Source organism: Papio anubis, chromosome 9 (genome assembly GCF_008728515.1).
Source record: "Papio anubis isolate 15944 chromosome 9, Panubis1.0, whole genome shotgun sequence".
NCBI lineage: Eukaryota > Metazoa > Chordata > Mammalia > Primates > Cercopithecidae > Papio > Papio anubis.
In genome coordinates this window covers 125441729-125465832 of record NC_044984.1, presented here as the reverse complement: position 1 = coordinate 125465832, position 24104 = coordinate 125441729, and the positions used below count along the sequence as shown (strand labels likewise).

Below are 24104 nucleotides of genomic sequence, written 5' to 3'. Positions count from 1 at the left end.
TGCTGGGTGTCTGGTGTGTGTGAATTGGGTGTTTGAAGAAAGAGGAAACATGGATCTAGGTGGAAGGTGGACTGGTGGATCTGTGGATCTCGAGTGGACCAGAAGGAATTGGTGGATCCGTGGATCTGGTGGATCAGGACTGAGGGAAAGAAGTGGATCAGGAACAGTGGAATGAAAGAAGGGTTCAGGTTTGACATGGATCAGGTGGATCGGAATGGTATTCAGGTGGTGGAGATCGGTGGATCAGGTGGACTGGAAGGACGAATGGATCAGGCCCACTGGAAGTGGATCAGGTGGACTGAATGGATCAGTGGACCATGGATCAGGACTGGACTGAATGGACTGGATCAGTGGATCAGGTGGATCAGGCATGGACCAGGTGGATTCCCTGGTGGAATCATTATGTGGATCGAGTGGACTGGTGGATCAGGGAAGGAATGGAAGGACTGAAGGGATCTGGTGGACTGGACCAGGGGGGTCGGAATGGATCAGGGACTGTGGATCGGGTGGATGGATCAGGGACTGGACTGGATCAGTGGACTGGAATGGATCAGGAATGGAATGGAAGGGATCAGGGGTGGATCAGGTGGACCGGAGGAATGGATCTGGTGTGTGTGGATCGGTGAGGATCCTGATCAGTGGACTGGACTGGATCTGAGTGGACTGGAGGACTGGACTGGACCGGAATGGACCGGAGGTGGACTGGAATGGACGGAGGAATGGACTGGTGGATCGGTGGACCGGAATGGAATCACCAGGACTGAGTGTGTGTGGACTGTGTGTGGACTGGGTGTGTGTGGACTGAGTGTGTGGACTGACTGTGTGTGTGGACTGGGTGTGTGGACCATATGTGTTTGGACTGTGTGTGGACTGTGTGTGTGGACTGGGTGTGTGGACTGAGTGTGTGGACTGTGTGCGGACTGCATGTGTGTGGACTGTATGTGGACTGGGTGTGTGTGAACTGTGTGTGGACTGGAGTGTGGACTGTGTGTGGACTGGTGTGTGTGGACCAAGTGTGGACTGTGTGTGGACTGGATGTGTATGCATGTGCATGTGCATGTATGTATATGCACGTGCGCCTGTTCAACCTCACTGGATGTGTGGCTCCCCTGCAGCCCTGGCACTCAAACTGTGCTCTCATCTCCTGCCTCCCTCTCTGCCCATGCCCTCCCCTCTCCACTTGCCCTCGTCTCACCTTCTGGGATGATCCGTGATTCCTGCTCTTCAACGTCCCCCAGCCCCTGTGGTCGGCTGTGATTCACAGTGCCCACCTCACTCAAGAGGACAGCTTCAACCTCAGAGCACACAGAGGTTCCAGAGGCCTTCAGAACAAGCCTCCTGCCTTTACAGACTTTTTTTTTTTTAAATGAGACAAAGTCTCACTCTATTGCCCAGGCTGGAATGCACTGGCGTGAGCTCTGCTCACTGCAACCTACGCCTCCCGGGTTCAAGTGATTCTCCTGCCTCAGTCTCCCAAGTAGCTGGGATTACAGGCTCGTGCCACCCTGCCCGGCTGATTGTTGTATTTTTAATAGAGACAGGAATTCACCATGTTGGTCAGGCTGGTCTCGAACTCCTGACCTCAGGTGATCCACCCACCTTGGCCTCCCAAAGTGCTGGGATTACAGGCAAGAGCCACTGCGCCCAGCTACAGACTCTTGACTACAGGCTTGACACACCTCAGGGCAGCACCGCCCTACCCTCAAGCCAAGATGCTCCAAGTGTCTCTGCTGCAGGGCACGGCCACATTTCCAAACACAGGCGGAGCCCATGGAGCACATCCTCACTGACGTCATGGCAGAGGGGACAGCCCGTGCAGGGGACCAGGATTCTCTCCATACAAAGAGAAGACACAAATGTCAACTGCACAACTGCAAGACAGGGCACTGACTCCAGCACAGCACTCACTCAGCAAGCGTCTCCTGAGCCTCCACTCAGTGCCAAGGCTCGGTACGGGCAGGTGGGGAAGGGCAGTGGGCTCCGTGCTGGATCTGGCAGCCTCTGAGAAGCTGCAGGCCATTTAAGGGATTACTGATCAGCATAAATGATTATAGCATGGGTGCCGAGACTCTGTACTAATACAGTACAAAGACGGCGAGGAGGAAGGTTCCCTTCCGTGCAGGCTGCAGAGGGCTTGGAGGAGAGAAGGCTCCTCCTGAGATGGGTGAACTCAGACAGCAGAGGTGTGGGAGAGGCCAACCAGGCACAGGAAACGGCACCAGCAATGACAGCCTGCTGGGCTTGGAAGGAGAGCCAGAGGTGCAGATGGAAAGCCGGACAGGAAGAGTCTGCTACAGATTCGCCAACAGCCTGAGAGTGTAAATTCTCCTGCGGGAACCTTGAGTCCCAGAAGGTCTTTGAATAGGTGAGTAGCATCACCTGATCTGTGTGTTTGAAAATAAAGCTGTAAACTGTGGGGAGAATGGAGCAGACAGAACACAAGGAGGCTGCTGGTCCAGGTGAGAAGGCACTGGGAAGGAGAGGTACACCAAGGAGGGGCGGAGGAAGCAAGGCAGGGGACACACTGAAAACAGGCTCATGGCTGGTCACGTGCAGAGAGGAAGGGCAAGGAGCTTGAGGTGACCAGTCTTATCTCCAGTCCCCTCTCCATCTCCATTCCCATCTCCATCTCCAGCTCCATCTCCATCTCCAACTCCATCTCCATCTCCATCTCCAACTCCAGTCCCCTCTCCATCTCGATTTTGATTTTCGATTTTGATCTTTTCGCTGATTGATTTCTTTTTCGGTTTCTGATTTTCCGGATTTTGCCTTTGATTGCACTGGATTTCGACGCACTGATCTTCGATTCGATTTTCGGTTTTCGATCTCTGATCTCGATTTCTGATTCTCGATTTTCGATTTCGACCTCGAGTTCGATTTCGATTTCGGGATTTCGACTTCGGATTTTCGAGCGCGACTCGATTTCGGATTTCGACCACTTTCGATTTCGATTTATTCTCGACGACTGTTCTTCGATCTTCGATTCTGATTCTTCGATTCTTCGATTCTCGACTGGTTCTTTCGATTTCGATTTCATTTCATTGATTTGACGACTTCGATTTCGATTTCGACTGACGCGCGATTCGGGATTTCCGATTTCGACTGATTTCGCCGACCTCGAGCGCGATTTTCGACCGGACTGGTCTCTTTTTGCCGACCTCGATTTCGATTTTCGATTTTCGACTTTGAGTTCCGGATTTCGATTTCTTCGATTTTCGACGGTTCTGCCGACGGACTGATTTCGACGATTTCTGACTTTGTCCTTTTTCGATTCGACCGGTTCTTTTTCGACGCGATTGCGATTCGATTCTCGAGTCCTTTTCGACTTTTCGCTGTTCGAGTCCTGCGCTGACTGGACTCGATCTTTCGACTGATTGACTGATCTCGCTGACTGATCGGATCTCGATCTTTCGATGTCTCGCCGATTTCGATTCGACGCTGAAAACGCCGACGTTCTCGATCTTTCGACGGATGTCTTTCGATTCTTTCGATTGATCTGCGCGACGGTTTCGACGCTTTTTTCGATTTCGACTTTCGTCTTCGCCTGTTCGACCTGATTTCATTTTCGGTCGACGACTGACCTCGACTGGTTCGCCGATTGTTCTCTGATTTCGATTTCGGACGCCGACGCAGATCTCGGATCTTTCGATCTCGCCTGACTGGTTCGATCTTCGACTTCGACGGACCTGATTTTCGACTGATTCGGACCTTCGACGTTCGATTCGATTTTCGCCTGATCTTCGACGTGATTGATTCTCGATTTCGGTTCGCCGACGTGATTTCTGATTTCGACGGATGCGATCTCTATTTTCGGATTGTTCTTTCGACTTTCGGTTCTGGATTTCGACTTCGGTCTTTTCGACGGTTTTCGACGCTGATTTTCGATTTCGACGCCGGAGTCTCTTTTTCGATTTCGATCGACGCCGGATCTCGCTGACGCGATTTTCGATTTTCGATTTTCGATCTTTCGACGCAGATTCGATTTCGATCTGCTGATCTTCGATCGAGTCCTGGATTATGACTGGATTCTTCGGATCCTTTTTCGATTTTGATTTGATCTGTCGACGCCTGACGAGTCTGATTGTTCGACTGACTGCTCGACGTTCGATTCGACTGATCTGATTGACGCCGACTGATCCTGATTTGACGGATTGATCGAAACGCCGATCGATTCGCTCGACTGGATCCTGATTTGATTTCGATTCGATGTCGATCTCGATCGACCGGAAATCCTGCCGACGGATTTTGTTCGAAACGCCGATTTCGACGCTGATCCGCCCGGATTTCGTTCTTTCGGTTCGACGTTCGAGACTGGAACTGATGCTCTTTGACGGAACTGCCGATTTCGATTTTTCGAAAACTCGCCCGGACTGGAAAGCTGACGCGGATTATTTGACGCTGATTCGGATCACGTGATTTTATTCGAGTTCGACGCGATCTTTCGACTGATCGCCGATTTCGACTTCGATCCGATCGCTGGCTCGACGCTGATCTTTGATTTCGATTCGATTGACATCTCCATCTCCAGTCCCCTCTCCATCTCCATCTCCATCTCCATCTCCCAGTCCCTCTCCATCTCCATTCCCATCTCCATCTCCAGCTCCATCTCCAGTCCCATCTCCATCTCCATTCCCATCTCCATCTCCAGCACCATCTCTTGACTGCCCCAGCTCACCCAGCAGCACAAGCGTGTGGGCTCCTCCCAGGTGGGGCAGAAACACAGTCACCCCTGGAAAGGAGCAGGAGCTCCCACCCAGGTGTGCACACAGAGTCGGCCTTGGCCGTAGAGCAGAGCGAAACAGAATGAAATAGAAAATCCTGCCAGGAAATGCCTTTAGTGTTAATTCTGACCAATAACACAGTGAGTTCTTTAATAAATGCTTTGAAAAATCTCACGCTTTTGAGTGTCACATCAGCACCTTACCTCCTGACACGAACCTGGCATGGGGAACAGTGCATGCATTTTTTAAAGAACGGCAGCATTATACTCTGGTTTCTCCTCAGATCGTATACATCTTTTGCCTTTTACTAAAGAACGGCAGCACATGGGTATCCCCAATGTCTCTATCAGTCCTACTCACTGGCAAAAAACAAATGACATGTGGAGAGGAGAGCAGTTATGAAGCATCAGGACCAACGGCTTATCATGCAATGCCTGAAGCGTAAAAATGGTTTTTCCCGAGCTCTGAAGCATGTTTCTCTCTAACAGAACACAGTGCTGCATCTTGCTGAGGGCTAACACACGGTAACTGCGATGGCCTAGGTACCCCCCTCCTCCAGTAAGGACACTTGTTATAAATGAGGAAGATCTGTGATTGCTCCACAGACGTCTAGGAGAGCCACCTCGAGGCCTCTTCCCCAACATGGACACTGCACAGCCAGCCCAGGCACTATGTGAGGGCTTCCCACTGCAGCTCAGACACGAAGGCCCAAGAAAAGGAGCTCCAAGGAGAGGAAGATTCCAGTTCTGGCCAGCACCAAGGCTTCTGGAGATTCTTTATGCAAGCACACAGACAACCCAACATTCCTCAGTGTGAAACCAGATCAAAGGCAGTGACAAGGGTGAAGGCACCACCACTCACCAATCTGTGCTTGAGGTGGACCGTAATGAGTGGAGAGCCCGATAGGTTCTGAGAGAGGGTGGGCGGCGGGGTCAACTCCAGGGAAATCAGGTGGCTGGTGGCGAACAGCAGGCAGTCCTGGTGATGCATGGCCTCCGCGATCCTTGGGAAGAGATGGAAATCATTACAAAATGGGAAATGCAGGGGAGTAGCACACAGCTAGAATCCGGGCTGGGAGCCAGCGTTCCACCCGAAACTCTTGAGACGGAAATCTTCTTTGGATAGAACTTTGATTTCTATCGTTCAGCTCCAGCTGCTCTCCTTCAAGATGTGAACCTGGTACCTGCAGGTGAGTTCAATTACTCTGTGTTTGGACTCTGTCCCTTGAATTGTTGTCTTCAGTACCTGCTCTCTTTAAGGTCTGATACTAGGACCAAGAGGTGAGACAGAGCCCTTGACCTCAAAAAGTTTATAAGAAAAGGGAGATGGCCCAGGAAGTGTGGACGAGCAGAAATGCTCAAAACAACAGGGCATGAATCTCAGCAATTCCACTTAATCAGCTGTGTGACCTTGGGCAGGTAACTCACCCTTTCTGAACGTCAATTTCCCTGATTATAAGATGGTGCAGTGGCCATCTGCTGTTTTGCCCACCCAGTATTCATTCATTGTTTTCCTGATCAAAGCATCTGCATTTCCCTCTAGGTGGCCATCCCCTTCCCCGCTCAGAGCACACACAGCCTGGAGTTGACTTTATCTTGGCTCAGGAGGAAGCCCTGGTATCTGGGTCTGGATCAGTCAGAGCACTGCAGCCCTCAGGCCACAGGGACTATTTAGGAATGGCACTCAATCCAGTCAAATCCAAGGAGATGCCACAAGGCGAGGTAGGGGGAGAATGCAGGCTCAAAGACCCTCATTCTCCCTGCCAGACTTCTCCTCATGCCCGGAGGCACGAGGCCCTGGGAGCTGCTTGCAATCACGAGGAGGGAGACTGAGAAGGGAACTGCCGAGAGATGGAACCCAGTGACATCAATGCGACGCTGGATCAAGCTGCTCTTGAAGCCAGCTGCCTGTGGAGCTCTCGGCTTTTGTGATCCAATAAACTTTTTGCCTATAACTGTTTAAGATGGGTTTTCTGTCCCTTGCAACCTAAAGAAGCCTAACTGATGTCTACAGTGGTTGTCTCGTGGGGTTATGAGCTTGAAAAGATATTCAGGGCCAGGAGGAGGGTAAGGGAAGCCAGGCACCTGGAGGGCAAGATTTAAGAAGGTGCTCACAATGGGCACGACCCCCTCAAAGGTGACTGGCTCCTTTAATTTTGTGCCCTCAGCCCATTTGCCTGATTTGATTCCAGCCCTGCCTGGCACACAGCAGGTCACCAAGTATCTGTTGCACGAATTTGAATTTGGGGTGACTACACAAAGATGCCTGAGACGTGCTGTCACCGGGCCCCCTGCGGTCACCCAGCGTCTGCTTCTGTGTGGGCCTCACCTAGGTCCTGTGTGCCTCCCCCGTCTGCCATCCAAAGTGCTGACTGACTGAGGAACCTGCAGGTCCCTGTTTTGATGCCCACTGAACCACCTTTGGGACATCCCACAGGGCCCTGGGAGCTGGGGGCACCATCTTTTTCCTCCCTCAACTTGTTTTTCCTTCTAACTAGATTCAAACACCATGTTCAGTGACCCTGCCTGGGATGGGCAGTGGGGCTCACGGAGCAGCAGCACGCCCTACCTCACCCCCAGCCTCTGCACTGTGTCCTGACACACATCCCTGAAAAAGAGCAGGCCTCCAAGAAGCACACAGAATTATTCCTGGAATTGTAAATACAAAGTGTTTACAAAGATGGTGCCACAGAGAATGAACACCCGTCCGTTCCCGCAGAAGCTGCTTCCTACGGATCGTCACCAGTTCACACGGTCTGGAGCAAACCAGGGGCATCGATTCTCAGGCCTGTGAGTAACAACAGGCACGACTGCTCCACCTGGCGATTCCTCTCTGTGACCATGTTATTGATCCAAGCCCAAAGTCCAGATAACACACATGGAATAAAACACAAACTTAAAAAAAAAAACAAACAAAAAGAAAGCATCACCCTAGGTCCATGTTTCTCAACCATTTTTTTCATTATAGCCCCTCTGAAGAGGCTTTTTAGACTTTTTTTACTAATAAACTTGCCCAGAAAGTTTTAGTCCCCCAGAGATACAAGCTGTGTTTATGTACAGAACGTACATAAACATTCCACTCTGCAGAACCGCAGACCCAGGTAATATCTCAGATGTTTCCCCGGAGGAACAACGTTCACCTTCGGAGAACATTCACCACTGGGCATGCGTGGGCTCAGTCCCTGCCGCAGAAAGTGAGGGTGGGCTCGAGGCTGCTGGGACCAAGGCAGAGCCCCGCGGCGCCGAGCCTGACTCACTCAGCAGAACGTTGGCCCTGCCCCACGCGTGACTCCACGGCCCCAAGATGTGCAGTGTGTTCACTTCGGCCAGGGGCCTGGTTCTCACTCCCTGTGCCCAGTGCCCCGATGCTCACGGCCTTTTCTGCAGAGCTCCATGAACTCAACACGTGTGCAATTCCACCAAACACACTGGGAAAACCACGTTTCTAGCAACACTTAGGGCTGTGCCATTAGCCAGCAGCAGAAAGTCACAGCTGTGGGCTTCGGGCCCTAAACACGCAGCATGATTCGTCCCTCGGCTTTCCCTGCGTGGACATTTCCTGATGGTGCAACCAAGGGTCGTCATCTCCCTCCCAGAGCAGAAGTTCCCTCGGGGCCCGGACGCTTTCCCATTTGGGTCACTGCTCTCCCCAGCTCCCGGAACCACGCCTGACACAGTGAGTGCTCAGCACACATGTGAGTGAGGGAGTGAGGGAGTGAGTGGGTGAACCTACGCACAGGCAGGGAGCGATGACCTAGATCAATTTCTTGGGAAAAACATAAGGAAAACATTAAGTGAGAACCTTCTATGAACACAAATGATATGAAAGCAAATCTGGAGCGGTTTCCTAGATTCCGCTCTGAGAACTCGCAGCCTCCGCCTCCACCAGGGCCAGTTTGGTAATCAGTGCGACGCCAGACGTCGGCCAAGTCAAGATGAGAATGGGGCCAGACGCCTCCTTAGGAGCATTTTCCTCTGGTAAAGGTGGGGGCAGGGGTGAGGTGGGGCAGGGTGGGGCAGGGGTGAGGTGGGGCAGGGTGGGGTGGGGCGGTGCTGGCTCTTCCTCTGCCCCTCATACCCTGTCTCCACCGGCCCCATCCTATGCCCATCAGCCAGGCTCTGGGCTCTCTGCCTTCATGTGCTCAGCAAAAGGGAAGCCCCAGAAGGAGGTCAGAGGGCGTCAGAGTGAACAGTGGGGCCAGAAGTCTCACTTCCCCCAGCCCACCAGGGCACAGTTACTGCCCGGGGACCCCTCCATCTCTGCCCGGGCATGGTGCTCTCCCCTGCCTGGCTGGCCCTGGGGGAAGCAGTGCGCCCCCATTCTTGCTCCTGGCCCGTGACCGTGCTGTCCCCCAGAGCTCTCCACTCCTGATCGCACCTTTGCAAATCCTCCTTCCTTCAATGTGCCCCAAGTTACTAGCTGGCCCCACGGAGCCCCACTGACAGTCAGGCTCTGTGGCCTTCACCCCGTGCAGTACATCTGAGCCAAAGCCACAAGCCTGCTCCACCTTCAGTTACACAAAGCGGGGACTTAAAGTTATGGGAGGCTTCAGAGGAGCGCTGAAATCTACGAGGAGACACAGAGCCTTCCCAGCATGTGCAGGAGACCGGCTCGGGAACTCAACCCAAAGAAGTCAGAACAAGTGGAGTAAGAAAAAGGGCTGTTACTAGGTTATTTGGAGAATTATCAAGTCCCCACAGTTACCATGTCACATCGGGGAGTGAACAAACATCACAAATGAACATATTCCAGCGTAAAGGAACTACTTGATAACACGTGATTGTGTGTGCTCGAGGAGTCCCCTCACCCATCCATCACACGCTGCTTCTCACCCTCCCTCGGCACGAGAATTCCACGCCACCCTGGGAACACAGTGTGAAGGAAACTCCAAATCTTGCGAACAAGGCGGCACATGGTGGCATCTGTGAGTGTGATCTTGGGTGACGGTGAACTATTGAAGGAGACCTGAGCTCCTGACTGACGCAAACGGCAGAAGGAGAGAGCACCGAGGGTAACAGGCGACTTCCTCAGCGCCGATGCTGCCCGGGTGACGACGTTCTCTGTTTTGAGCAGTACTGCAGCCAGGGCCTTTCAGAAAGGACTGCAACAGCCACGATTCCTGCCCATGCCAGGAACCACACAGCTATGGACTGTTAAATAGCCAGACCTGCAGGAAATTTGCCAGAAAACAGTGCAACGAATATGCTTCACCTACACTCTCAGCTCTTATCATCTGCCATGTTCACTTTATCCGGCATGGTCACGCTCACACTTGACACACACACACCACGCACATGCAGGCATACACACATACCACACACGTACACACACACGCACATGTACACACATACAACACACAAATGCATACACACGCATTTGCATGCCCACAGCACACACAACACACATGCACATATGTGCACACATAACGCACATACACCACACAAGCACATACATCTGTGTGCACACACACACCACACACATACATGCACACATGCACGTTTCCTTTCTGCTGAAGCACTAGCGGTCTGTTGCAGGCATCACAACATACTCCATCTCTACCACGTGTCTCCTAAAAATGGAGACTGCCTCCTACATAACCATCATACAATGATCACACTCAGAACTTTAACGAGGACCCCACAAGATGCTCTAATGCACAGCCCAGAATCAACTGCACACACCCCGCACCATCACTCACGTCCTCCAGAACTCCACTTCTCTCAACCTAGGAACGTGCATTAGCTCAGGCTCGAACCTCTTTCGTCTCCCCCAACCTGGAACTGCCCAACTTCTTCTCCCTTGCAATCCAAACCACAGCAGCACACAACATCCCTTAGTTCAGGTGTGTCTACCTGCTTCCTCGTGAGGGGCGTCAGACCATGCATGACAGGAGTATGCCATAGGAGGCACGGATGTCTCCCTATGACGTGACAGCAAGAGACACGGGCCCACAACGTGTCCCACATCGATAATGTTGAGTGTGGCCACCTGGCTGCAGGGGTGCGGCAGACATCCCCATTACCAGGCAGCCTCCTACCTGGTGACAGCAAGGACTCTGCAGGTCCGTGAGGTCCTGTCCCCGCAACCCTGCTCCCACTGGCGTGCACATCCACTGATGGCTTCTGCCTGGGTCAGTCACTGCACTGAGGGCTGCAGAACTGTGACCTACTGGTTCCATCCATGCTCTGTGTTACTCTATAGTGACTAAGGACACACACTGAGCCAGGTCCGCCCCCCACTCATCTTTCTCGAGCACCTACGAGTCCCTCACAGCCTGGGGAGAGGCCCTTCCCTCTGTGGGCTGTGGCTTCCATCTTCACAGGAGGAGTGGGAGCAGGCCAGTCTCAGCCCCATCCACCTGGAGGAACCGGCCGTCCGGGTGCTGGCCAGGCCCAGCCACAGCACCATGAAAGCGGAACAGTCTCCATTATTACGGGGCCAGGCAGCGAGTGAGACTCAAAGGAGCCTAGGGGCACAGACTCAAAGGAGCCTAGGGGGCTTAGCCTGGCAGGAAGCAGCTAAGCCCCCACCGGGCCGTGGGTAGTCAGATGTCGTCCCCGCAGTCATCACACGAGCCCTGGAATGGTCTGCCTGGGGGCTGGCTGTGGAGACAGAAGTTCCTTCCGGCCTAGGCCCCACCTTTTGTGCACTGAGACTCACACACTGACTTAGACCCTCACCCTCGTCCCTGGAGAGGAAATTAAAGGACACTACGGCACCAAAGCATCCTTTCATCCTCACGACACACTGCGGATGTATGAGGATGACAGCGCACAATAAAAGGCAAAGACGGAGGGAAGTCCACTGCAGGCTGGCAGAAACCCGGCATACGCGTGCACATACACACACTGCCCGCATGCTGGCTGCACTAACCTGCTTCTCATCGTGCCTAGGATTTGATAATTACCTCAAAGGCAAAATGGCGCAAATGCCCAATCAGCTTACAAAATCGCAAAAGCAGGCACTTGTATGTCATGTTTAAGAATACCAAGCCCTACTTACACCATTAACTCATTCAGTCCTCCTGGCAACCCTCAGAAATCAGTGATATTATTACTCCTGTTTTAAGAAGAGAACACAGGCCTCCAGGCTCAAGTTACTTGCCTAGGGTCACACAGCTAAGGAGGCCACCTGCGGGAGGGAGAGGCAGGAGTCTGGGTCCGAGTCTATTCTGTGAACCAAACTCTTCGTCCCCTCCACTTCCGTCCACCTTTTCTGCCACAGGATAGATAGTAACAAGTACAGAGACTTTACTGGATGAGCCGTTTGGATGATTTTTTTCCAGGTTAATTTTGATGACAAGGCATCTTTGCACTAAGTGCTGAAGAGAACTCCACCTGAGCTGAAGATCCAACTTGACTGCAAATGAAAAACATGTTCCATCGCTGCACGGCAATTCTGTTTTGGCTTCAGCACACAAATGTGCTGCTGATGGAACTTGTGGGGCTGGTGTCAGTGCTGACGAACCAGGGATGACTTTGCCTGTCTGATATCCAGGCCCTCGGCTTGCAGGGGGAAGTCAGAGTTAGCTGCATTGTTCTGGGACACAGTAGCCTGAATCCTGGTGCTCCAGTGTCCTCTCTGCAGACACCTGGGGCCATGAGGACAGCAGAGGGAGTGAAGGCTGAGGCCCTGGGGACAGGCAAGACAGACTGTCTTCCATCCTCAAGGCTGTGGGCTCCCAGAACAGGCCCCCCAGCCTCTCCTCTGCCCGTCCCTGCCAGCGCTGAGGGCTCCCAGAACAGGCCCCCCAGCCTCTCCTCTGCCTGTCCCTGCCAGCGCTGATCTAATGGAAGGTCTGGCAAAGGTCTGCAAACTGCAGCTCTTGGGCTGACTGCCTGGTTTTGTAAATAAAGCTGTATTGGAAGACAGCCACTCCCCCGTTCCCCCACATAGTTTCTGGCTGCCTTCACCCTGCGAGGGCAGAGTTCTGGAAAGCCAAGGCAATTTACAAGCTGGCCCCTCATGAAAGAGCTGGCTGACACCTGGCTGGAGTCAGATTCTGGTGCTCACAGCGAATTGCCCCTGAAATGTGTGCACCCTGCGTCTGGAAGCAATCCTCCCGCCTTTGTGAAGTTGTGGGCCGTGGCACGATGCCACTCTCCTCTCCCACGCGGGTCCTCACTGTGGCCGCACAAGGCACAGCAACGCCTCACAAATGCGTGTCTCATACATTTCACGGCAAGGCCAGTTTCACGGTGGAAACCTCAGCAGCAGAGCCCAAGCAAGGGTCAACTTTTCATTCACTGTCTTGGAAAGATTTCCCAAACAACTGAGATGGCATCTTTTTGAGGAAATTAGATTGTATTTTTCTTTGACCATTTTCCTGAAGAATTTTGGAAATCACACATAAAGACTGGCGGGTCCCCCACTTTCTTTCGTTGGAGGAAATTGGTGAGCATGCAGGCTTTCCCAGAGAAATCCGACCCAGAAGACGGTGTACCTCCAGATCACAAAATTACGACTCCACTCCTCAGGAAAGAGGCACACCCTCCCCTCCCTCCTCATTTCCCTCGTCCTCCCCACCCTCCCCGTCTCCCTGGCGGTCCCCACCCTCCTTGCTCTCCTTCTGGGTTCTCAGGACCCAAACCTACTTAAACCGATGCTGCAGGAGCGAGCTCTGCTCCTATGGAGGGGCCTGTCTGGAGGACAGCAGAGGCAGGGGATAGACAGAGCAGGTCTAGACGGCATCCGTGGGGTCCCTGGGTCCAGCCATGCCTGAAGCCCACCTGCTCCTCCCTTCTCAGTCCCCGAGCCCTCAGTTTCCTGGCCTTCCACTTAAGCTGGTGTGAGATGGTTTTGTCCATCTACATGTTTGCCCATGACTGACACGGGCAGGTCTGTTGTCTTCCATTCCACAGCAGTGGAAACTGAGGCTCAGAGAGGTTAAGTCCCTTGCCCAAGGTCACACCATTTGGTCGAGGCGGGTGGGTAGGGTCTCCTAGCCTGTGCTTCTGATCTCCACTCCGCCAGCCCAGGCCCAGGCCTGCAGTTCCTGTGTGGCCTTCAAAATGCTGCACGTTTCCTTGCCTGAGTGGTGAAGCGCCCGGCAGTCGTGTCCTGAGTTCTCAAGCAGTGTTGTGCATGGGTGTGACCGTGTGTGAGGCAGGCATCCCTGTGGCCAGCCACCCCGCAAACCCACACACACCCACGCCCCTGAGCTGGGCACCCCCGAGACTCACTTGGTGTGGGCGGGCCAGATGTTGTTCAGGTAGTAGTGCATGCTGTGGTACAGCAGACCCACGACGGTGGTCCAGGCTGCAGAGAGAGCAGAAGGGCAGGCGCCGTCAGTGTTCCAGGCCACGGGCAGAAACACACAAAGCCCCTTGCCCCACTGTGCGTGGTGCCGCCCCTCACTCCCAAGAACCCTCTAGGGAGAAGGAAGTGAAGGACACTAGGGCAGAATTTATAAGGACAAAGACTGTGGCAACTCAGCAGGGTGACAGCGGCTCCCTGCTCCATCCCCTGAGCCAGCTCCAGACACATGGAGGCTGAAACTCCCCAGGAGAGCCAGGCTCGCCCAGGGCATCACGTGGATCTCAGAGCCCCTGCAGGGAGAAGGCCCCTGTGAGCCAACGGGGGGCAGTGCCAGCCTCCAGCCTTGCCCCACAAGTGTGTACCGTCTGCCCTTGGCACGCGAAGGATTTAGGGGACCACTGAGTGAGGCAGAATGCAGGTTTTCAAGGGGCAGCAGCCACAGGGACACCTGTATGCCTTCGCCTGGCCACCCCTCTATTATATCCAGCCACGAAGCAGAGTCACATGTGCTCTTGCTGTTTCACTCCATGGCTCGGCCATGGCTCTGCCAGGATTGGAAATCAGGGCACTCCCAGCAGCTCACGTGGCCAGGAGATGCTGGTGGATGTCGGCACCATCCCTGGGCCCTCCCTGCTGATGCTGGTGGAAGGTGGCATCGTCCCTGGGCCCTTCCCTTGGCTTCTGGGGTAGGGACATCCCTGCCTCTGCCCTAGGAGCAGGGCACACCTGACATCACGCTAGGTAAGGACAGGGCACAGAACCAGTCAGGGCAACTTTCCTACAGACAATCAAGATGGTGGCAGGTGCAGAGGCAGGCTCCCCACTGCAGAGGGAGGTGTCTGATCAGGACTGTCCTGGTCCCCACCCCTAAGGCAGAACCCTGGGAAGGAGGCGTGGCCTCTGGCCAGGGTGACAGGGGCAAAAATCCGAGGCTCTCCCGTTTGCCTGAGGTCCCCAGGGAGGGAAGGAGAGGAAGGAGATGTCTGCAGAGTCCTATTCGCTTTTCCAGGAACCAGAGAGGGTGACAGTCATTGTAGCAAAAAATGGCCAGGGCCGTCTGGGCTCCCAACGGTGCTCCCTGGTCAGAGGCAGGAGGTCCCCTGAGCCTCTCAATTTTTATTATGTGACTCAACTTGGGCCCACACAGGAGTGGAACCCCAGGTTCCTGAACGGATGAACCCCTCACCTGGCCCACAGCTACCTGAGCAGGGAGGGGAGGTGGCCCCATCTTTTTCTCTTCAGCTGATCAGGCGTGTGCCAATTTAGGAGGATGTAGGGAGGATGATGACTTCCCAGTGGGCCGGATTCACCAGGCGAGCAGGTTTAGATGCTCCCAGATCCCACCCCAAATTCCAGTTCAGGGGCCTGGAGTGGGCAGAGCATTAGCATCACTAAGGAACCTCTCAAGTGTGGCCATGAGGGTGGCCCGAGGACACGCTTTGAGAATGGCTGCCCAGAGCCCCTCTCCTGCAGGACAGGACAAGCAGTCCGGGGGAGCACCGCAGGCGGCCCTGGGGAGCCCCGCAGCTCACTGGCGCGGTGGGCACCCACCAAAGCCTGGGGACTCTTCAGAAAGACTTGTGGAAGCCGCCCCGGAAGGGAGTCCGGCGCAGTCACACTCACCGCGGCTGTGGAAGGCCTCGTGCGGGATCTGGATGAAGCTCTGCCCGTGGGCCGGGAAGCGGTAATGCGAGGAATTCACGGTCTTGGGCAGGACTTTGGCCACAGAAAACTCTGCGGTGGAAGCAGCGAGAGAGCGGAAGTCCCGTCAGAGAACTCACAGGCTGCAGGAAATCAGACTGCAAAACCCCATCTGCTTTTCTTTTTTTGACAGGACAAGCTCCCCACCGAAAGTATAATTACCTTTAGAAAGCATGACCTCAAAAAAAAAAAAAAAGGAAAAAGAAATGAAGAGCCCAGGCAGTGATTGCTACGCAGAGGCTCAGTATTCCGGCCCAGGCACGGCTCCTCACCTGGGGCGCCCTCCGCCCCGGCACAGCCCCCGGCTCTCAAGGCCGGTGCAAGGATGGGCTGTGCTCAGCGATGCAGTGACATCGGCTCCTCCCCAAGTGCAGCAGGCGAGGGCAACATGGCCCAGAGGGAGAGGTCTGGGCTGACAAACTGCCGCTAAATTAACCCAGGTAGCTTCAGCGCATGTTCCCCAGCTTGGCTCTTGCAGGGAAGTATCAGCACGATAATACACTGCAGGTGAAGACTTTTAAAATCGAAAGGTCATCACCTCTGCCTCTACAATTAGACAACTGTGACAATTATCCTGCAGCGCCGCTGAGAGCAAGCCAACTCCAGAAACCTGAGGCCGCCCCTTTCATACCATAGACTCTTGCTGGCACTGCTGCTTCTGCCTCCCGCTCTGAACTGAGACCATCACCCCAGGGCAGGAGCTTGGCTCCCAAGTTACTGGGAAAGGCTTATGAGCCCTGTCTGCACATGGCCGATCACTCCTGCTCTGATCTGACCACGGGTTTTCCTTCCAAATGTGGTCTGCGGGAGACAGAGCAGTCAGGGAGACAGAGCATGGCTCTCTGCTAAGGGTGTAAAAAGGCAGTTTTCCGCAGCCTCCAGCCCCCGCCCCTGCCATGTGGCTCACCCTTACAAGCGACAGCTACCTGCCACGGCAGAGGAGCCCTCCATGGTGACCTGGGGCGTGCTGGCATGCAGGTTGTAGGAAATGTGGCCCATGACGGTGTCAATAGTGTGGATGAGACTCAGTACCACGGCGCTGTCCTGCAGCAACACAAGAACCAGGAGCCATGAAAATCCACCCCACTCAGCCGGGGGACCAGGCAGGTGCACCAAGCACACAAAATCAAGCTGCCCCACGTCGACCACGAGGGAGGAAGAAGTCACACAACTGCCCCTTCCCATGGATCAGGAGGGGACCACATGGAAGCCACACGCCCAACTGAGCTCACGGAGCACGGACACAGCCCGGGTGGACCCATCACCCCAGCCATTGCTGGCTCCTGCTTTTCTACACTTAGACACGGGGACTGAGGGGACCCGACTCCTGGTCCTGCCACCTCCCTGAACTCACAGAGGAACACTCAGCACATCCCAGATCTTCCCCCTGCCTCCCTGTGCTTCACAAGGAGGGGCTGATCACCCCCCAGGTCCACTCTGGCATGGGGACACCAGCAGCTCTGTCCCCTTCTCCGTGAAGGGTGGCTGCTTCTGAGGTGCCAGCAGCCCAAGCTGCTTCCCGCTGCCTCCACTTCCCAGGGGCTTGCTTTCTACTCCAAGAGCCCTCTTTTCTTTCTGAGTTGCAGAGCAGAGGATCCTGGTAGACACTGCCCCCAAGAAAGCAGGGGGTCCCCCCGGGCACCTGAATCTGTGGACAGTGCAGGGCCCGGTGCTCAAAGCTCAGTGCACGCGTCCGCTCTCGGGCTGACTGCCCGCATCCTCAGACACGCGTCACCAAGGGAGAGCCCTCTCTTAAGCCCCGCTGAGCTGGGCCACTGAGCTCTGCCTTCACTGCTTCTCTCCTTCCCGCCTTTCTGGGGAAGAACCTGCATGCTGCTAAGTCCTCAGCATTCTCCCACAAACATGCACTCCAGGAGAGCCCTATGAGTTGGAAATAGAATGCTGAGGCCAATTTTAGACATTTGCTTTTAGGCCCATGGTCTGATTTCAGTCACCAGGCCCAGTTAAGCACATGGAAGTCTGTGTTTCTGGCATGCAGTTCTGTGGGGTAGAGACCGATTCACGTGTTCTCTTCAATGCATACTGGACCCTGCCTGAGTCTGGACAGTTTCCTGGTTATTCACATCTTATAACAGATTTGCATATTTTGCATTCAAAAGCAGTTAATTCAAAATCGTGCACAAAATACGTCTGTCTGGATCTTCTGTTGGCTGTCCTCTGGGTGTTCCCAGCCTGCAGCTTTGGACACAAAGTCCCCTTGAAATCATGAAAACAGTAATACCTTTTAAAAAGGAATTGGTTTCTGGGTAAGACTGTATCCATCTTACATTCTTAAGCCTTTTTTTCTCCCTTTGCCAATGTTAAACCTAATCTCATTCCACTTGAAGTTATTCAAACAAAAGTTTATCAAATGTAAACTCTAACACAATCTTATTAATAATGAGAGAATAGAATGCCACTTCTGCCTCTCAAACTGGCAAACATTTTTAAATAATACCGGGGTTTAGGAGAATGAGCACTTTAATATCATGGTGGTGTGGCTGGGACCCTTCTGGGCCAAGGCAGTTAAGAGTCCTCCTCACCCTTCTCCGGCCCTGCCTGGCAACCTTGGAAACCACATGTTGAGAAGCCAGCACCAGAAGACAGATGGAGCCAGGATCCCTGAGTATCTGGGTGGAGAAGAGGCTCCTCTGACCCACTCTGGACTTTGCATGGGGGAGAAGTAAATTTCTACTGTGCTGAGTCACTGAGATGTGGGGATCTATTTGTTACTGCAGCACACCCTGGCCTGTCCTGACTAATACAAGGTTGCAGGTGAATACTTAATATCATTGGAAAGTGTTATTGACATAATTAAGGAAAAACAAATTAAATCAAATATACAATATATTTGTTGAATACATATATATATAAGTGAATTGAAAACTAGACTATAAGGAAATATACAAGAGTGTTAATAATCTCACAGTTTTAGGATTTGAAGTGATTTTTATGTTTTTTATTATCTGCATTTTCTAACTTCTCCACAACTATTTACTTGTTTTCTTTTTAAATAAGTACAATCAATAGTTATTTTAAGAAATAAAGGAAAAATTATTTCATTCTCCTTTCTAGCTATTTTGAGTACCGAGAACAAGAGAAGCATTTTTGGCACCTTAATCATGAAGTACATATTGTCACGTGTTCTCCTATTTCTTACTAAATACAGTGGCTTTTAACATGAAAAGCTATTATCATTCAAGAATGATGTGATGGTACAAAAAAAAAGTACATATTATATAAAATGACCAAGATGAACCAAATACACATTTCTCATGGGGGAAAAAACATCATTTCCTTCTTCCATCCTTCTTCCATGTTTAGGACACTACCACATTACTGACACATGTGCATTTCTTTTGCCTTAGAGGACAAAGTATTCTGAATCAGTTGCACATCTACTCAAAATGAGCTCTTTTATCCCAGATGTCAGGACTGGGAGACACATTATTCTTTTTATGGATGTGAACTGGGCCATATTATGCCACTTCTAGGAAGACAAAATGGTTCCCAAGGCACATACGTTTTGAAGATCAAAATCTTCTTTTCTCTCTCTCTCTCTCTTTTATTTTTTTTTTTTGAGACAGTCTCACTCTGTTGCCCAGGCTGGAGTGCAGGGGCACAATCTCGGCTCACTGCAACCTCCGCCTCCCAGGTTCAAGCAATTCTCCGGCCTCAGCCTCCCGAGTAGCTGGGACTACAGGTGCCCACCACCATGCCCGGCTAATTTTTGTACTTTTAGTAGACAGGGTTTTGCCATGTTGGCCAGGCTGGTCTTGAACTCCTGACCTCAAGTGATCCACCCGCCTTGGCCTCCCAAAGTGCTGGGATTACAGGCGTGAGCCACCACAACTGGCCATGTTCTTTTCTCTTACCTCTGACACAGCAATCCAACCAGGCAATAGAAGGACCTCTCCCACGGCTTTTAAGAAGGTCTAAGGGTGGACAAAATGACACTGCTCAGCACCAGTCCTTAAGCGACAAACTTGAAGACCCTCAGTTTTCCCCACATCTTCCAATGTGTCGCTATCAACCACCAGTTCAGTTTTATGCACAGCAGTCAACAAAAATAGCTGAGTCATGGACCACGTGACATGTTACAAAGCCCTTTTATGGACGTTATCTTATGTGCTCCTGTGGCAGCCCTGTCAAGTCAGTGACCAGCACTGGAACATCAAAATGAACACTGCTCAGTGACGGGAGAGGCCCCAGCACAGCGCCTGGGGGACATGGCAGGCCCTCAGCGAAAGCCTGTGGAGTGGAGAGACGCATGGGAAAACCATGGCCTACTGGATGTGCCTTTCTTGGGGTGAGTAAGCAAACTGATGTGGAAGTACTTGTGTTAACTGAAAATGACCTACTTGGTCCAGAAAACAGAAGCTACTTGGGCCTTTGGTCAGGTCACCTTAAAACCATGTTTGGTTCAGCTCACTATTATTCTAAGGAAACAATGAAATTAATTTCTACTGCTTCCTAATCAGGCGATTTAAATGAGAACACATGGATTTTCTACTTCTTTTGAAAAAAGCAGAAGCTTGGACACCCCCTAGCCCACATTCCCATAAAACCATAATTGACCACAGCCGAGTGGCACCACCTTAGTAGATGTGTCCCCAGCCCACTCCAGACCCCGCCATCCCCACTGCCTCACACCCTCACATCCGTTCCACTCATCTGCATTATTCACACATGCTCTTCACTGTGTGTCTCCAACTATCAGCGCCAAAATTAAACTTAGAGGCTGACCAAAATCTCCCATATTTCCGTTAAACCACCATCTCCAGAATACTCACCTTCTTCCACACTCTGAGACACTAAATACTTAGAGAACACATCATCAAAACTCATCGTTCATTCATTTATCTTTATGAGATAAATATTTTTTGAGACCTTAGAGTGCAAGGCCTTAAGTATTAATGAAGTAAGGGATAACCACCATCCTGTCTTCACTGAGCTGGAGCAGGGGCAGCAAACTTCTTAAAGGGTCACACAGGAACGAGGTCAGGCCTCAAGGGCCATGCCCTGTGTCACAAACACTCAACTCTGCCATGGCAGTGCAAAAGCAGCCGCAGACAATGCGCAAACAAATGGGCATGCATGAATAAAACTTTATTTACAAAAGCAAGCAATGGACCAGATTTGGCTCAAGGGCCATAGTCTGCTGACTCTTGATCCAGAGCAGTCTGTCACATAGAAACATAATATGGGCCACATTTACCATTTTAAATTTTCTAGCAGCCAGCACCTTTTAAGAAGTAGGAAAAAAAAGGTAAAATTAATTTTAATAATGTATTTTACTTAGCTCAAAAACCTAAAATATTATCATTTCAATACAGAATCCATATGAAATCACTAATTAGATATTTCCCTTTTCTTTGCACAAAGTTTTAGAAATCCAGTGTGCATCTTACAGTCACAGCACATCTCTAGTTGGACGAGCCACACGTAGCTAATCAGCACCTCATGGTACAATACAGGAAATGATTCCTTGCCATTTTCCTGTCCAGCTGCTAGTGGACAGGTGAGAAGCCAGGACACCATAGAAACTTGTAGAATGGGGCCAGGCACAGTGGCTCACACCTGTAATCTCAGCACTTTGGGAGGCCGAGACAGGTGGATCATTTGAGGTCAGGAGTTCAAGACCAGCCTGGGAAACATAGTGAGACCCCATCTCAACTAAAAATACAAAAATTGGTCAGGTATAGTGGGGCACGCCTGTAGTCCTAGCTACTTGAGAGGCTGAGGCAGGAGAATCGCTTGAACTCAGAAGGCAGAGGTTGCAGTAAACCAAGATCATGCCACTACACTCCAATCTGGGTGACAGAGCGAGACTCTGTCTCAAAAAAAAAAAAAAGAAAGAAAGAAAGCAACTTGTATCACACTCAGTTCAGGGACCTGCTGGGTGGTGTGGGCCACAATGACACAGTTAACTGCTGCCACTACAGTGTCAGGTGCGAGATAGACCCTTCTAGCCAGTGATGAAGAGATCACAGGGCCAGGCAGGCGGTGGGCCACAGTGGCTCCAGGCCTGCCCTAGGGCAGGACACACACTTCTACAAGATGCTGAGGGGTGACCTTTAGGACCAGCACCCCACAGGCAGCTTTCCAGAGAACTGGACACGCCCTAGGCCACAAGCCCCACGAGGGCAGGGGCAATGCCCGGCATATCCATCACACATCCCCAGCACCAAGCCCAGCAGCTGGCAGAGAGCGGAGCCTGCACGATGTGCTCAATTAATAAAGTCATCAGTGAACCCACTCATGAGAATGCAACTGTGGCTCATTAAGCCATCCATTTTATAATTAATGAAGCAACCCACACACAAGTGGGTGTTTAATCAACATTCGTCTAATTAATTAATCCTCGCTTGGACTCCCTCCTTCCCTAGACACCCAGAAACACAGAGGGAGCCTGCTAAGTGTCTGCTGCACGTTCCTGAGGATGCTTCAGGGTACCCATGGCTAGTCAGAGGGGAGGGCGCCCATGCCCAGAGTGGGTGTTTATTGAGCGCTGACTGTGTACCACGGCAAGAGGGGAGGGGGCGCCAGTGCCCAGAGTGGGCATTAAGCCCCGACTGCATACCTTAGCTAGAGGCAGAGCACTAGTGCCCGAAGTGTGAGCGTTTATTAAGTGCTAACCGCATAGAAGGCACCGCTTGTCACAGTGACCCCTGGTAGCCCATCTCAATAAAAACAAGAGTGTTAGTATTTATAAAGCACTTACTGCATACCAAGGCCTGTCTCAGTGTCTCACACCCGCTCCTGTGCGTACATGCATAAGGACCTTCCAGCTTGTCTACACTCACTCTTTCCACCCAACACCCCGAGGATCCTTCCCTTCAGAGCCCGGAAGTGCTCCCACACTGGACAGCCTTTGGCCACACCCTAGAGTTCCTTCATGATTGGCTGAGCCAGTGGCCAATCACACTCCCCTTGGTTAGTGATTGGTCCAGGTGGGGTCATGTGGCCCAGCTCTGGCCAATGAGATTTGAGGGGGGGGTCTCAGCAAAGGGAACCATGGGAAACATTTCCCTCTGTCTGGTAGGGAGTCCCCCAACTCGTTCTTTCCCTTCTGGATGTTCTAGGGTAAGGCGAGGGTGCTGGGGACCTGCAGCTGGGCGAGAAAGGGGCCGAGTGCCGAGAGAATTGTAGCAGTGCCTATCCAGCCCCTGCAGTGAGTGAAGACTGAGTTAGTGAATCCTAGGATTCCCACCTCTGGGCTTCCTGTTGCCTGAAGCAAGTACATGGCCTGAAGTCCAAGTTCGCTAAGCAAAGGGCTCTGTAGCTCCCAGCCAGAAGCACCTGAGAGATGTGGGTGATCTCATTGTCCCTATGTCACAGTGGGCAAGCAGGTGTGCTGAGGTTAAATAACCTGCCCACGGACACAGAGCCGGGAGTGGTGGAGCTGGGGTCAAAGTCAGGTCTCTGACTCCAGAACTGCTGAGTCCTGCAGCTCCATGTGGTTCCCTTTCAAGGCCCTCTCAGACTCCGTGACCTGCCATCACTCCCTCAACCCTGAGCCTCTTGAAAGCAGGGAGTAGTAGCACTTGGTCATCCTGAATCCCCAGAATCTAGCATGTTCTATGAATGAATGAATGAATGAATGATGAATGAATGAATGAATGAAATCTAAGAAGTCTAACTTCTCTTATGTGGACAGAAAAGCTGACGGCAACCTCCCACCATTCCAAGATGTCTCAAGTCCCTGAACACATTTATCTGCATGTGCTTCTTTGGGTATGACTTCAGCAAGGAAATCAGTAAGAACTGAGAACACTTGAAAAGTGTACCCAGCACTGTTCTGTGCACATAGGAACCCACTTATCCCTGATGAAGTGGGCGCTGTCATTATTTCCTCCACATCTCAGAGGAGCCAAGTGAAGCAGAGATGTTACGTCACTTGAGCAAGGCCACAGAGTAACTGCAGATCAAAGGTCAATGCGGTGGTGGGGCTCCATATACCCTGCTCCTAACCCATATGCTATGTTTTCAAGGTGAGCCAGTCTCAAAACCCCTTCTGTCTTCGCATCCACCAAGATAAGCCCTAGCCCTGAAACAGAAGACAGCAAGGCCACGAGAGCCCACGATCCACCCTCTGCCTTCACCTGGAAACTATTTGGAGGAGTAAAAAAAGAAAGCATATCGATTTTAATGCCATAAATGTTGCATTCTCTAAGTGTTTAGATAGCTTTGGGGATTCCCACTGGGCACAGGCTGTGGTCCATGCCCCATGGCTGGATCTGCCAGTGAGGCCCCTCCACCTTTTACCTGTTGCCAGGAGGTAGCAGAGTTTATTTAGACTAGGAGTCGCCAACCCACACACCCACAGGGGCCAGGTGGCTGCACAGGGGGGGACCAGGCAGGTTGGGCATTGGGAAACCACAGCAAAGACTCAAGTGGCCCTAAAGGAGGCTCCACTGAGCT

General features: G+C 52.2%; 1 protein-coding gene across 9 annotated transcripts in view; it reads right to left on the bottom strand.

The window, feature by feature from the left end:
• Positions 1-24104, bottom strand: part of ADGRD1 (adhesion G protein-coupled receptor D1) — a 187129-nt gene that overhangs the window by 121022 nt on the left and 42003 nt on the right. For 8 of the 9 annotated variants that reach the window (XR_635296.4, XM_009182071.4, XM_021923159.2 and 5 more), the window contains 5 exons: positions 19556-19615; positions 16607-16724; positions 15603-15713; positions 13904-13979; positions 5583-5724 (listed from right to left, as the gene is read on the bottom strand). Coding sequence is in view for 8 of the 9 variants with exons in the window: in XM_009182071.4 (XP_009180335.1) it covers positions 5583-5724; positions 13904-13979; positions 15603-15713; positions 16607-16724; positions 19556-19615 (507 nt within the window). In the remaining variant the exon portion in view is untranslated. The remainder of the gene's footprint in view (positions 1-5582; positions 5725-13903; positions 13980-15602; positions 15714-16606; positions 16725-19555; positions 19616-24104) is intronic. The other variant, XM_009182068.4, reaches the window with a different exon arrangement.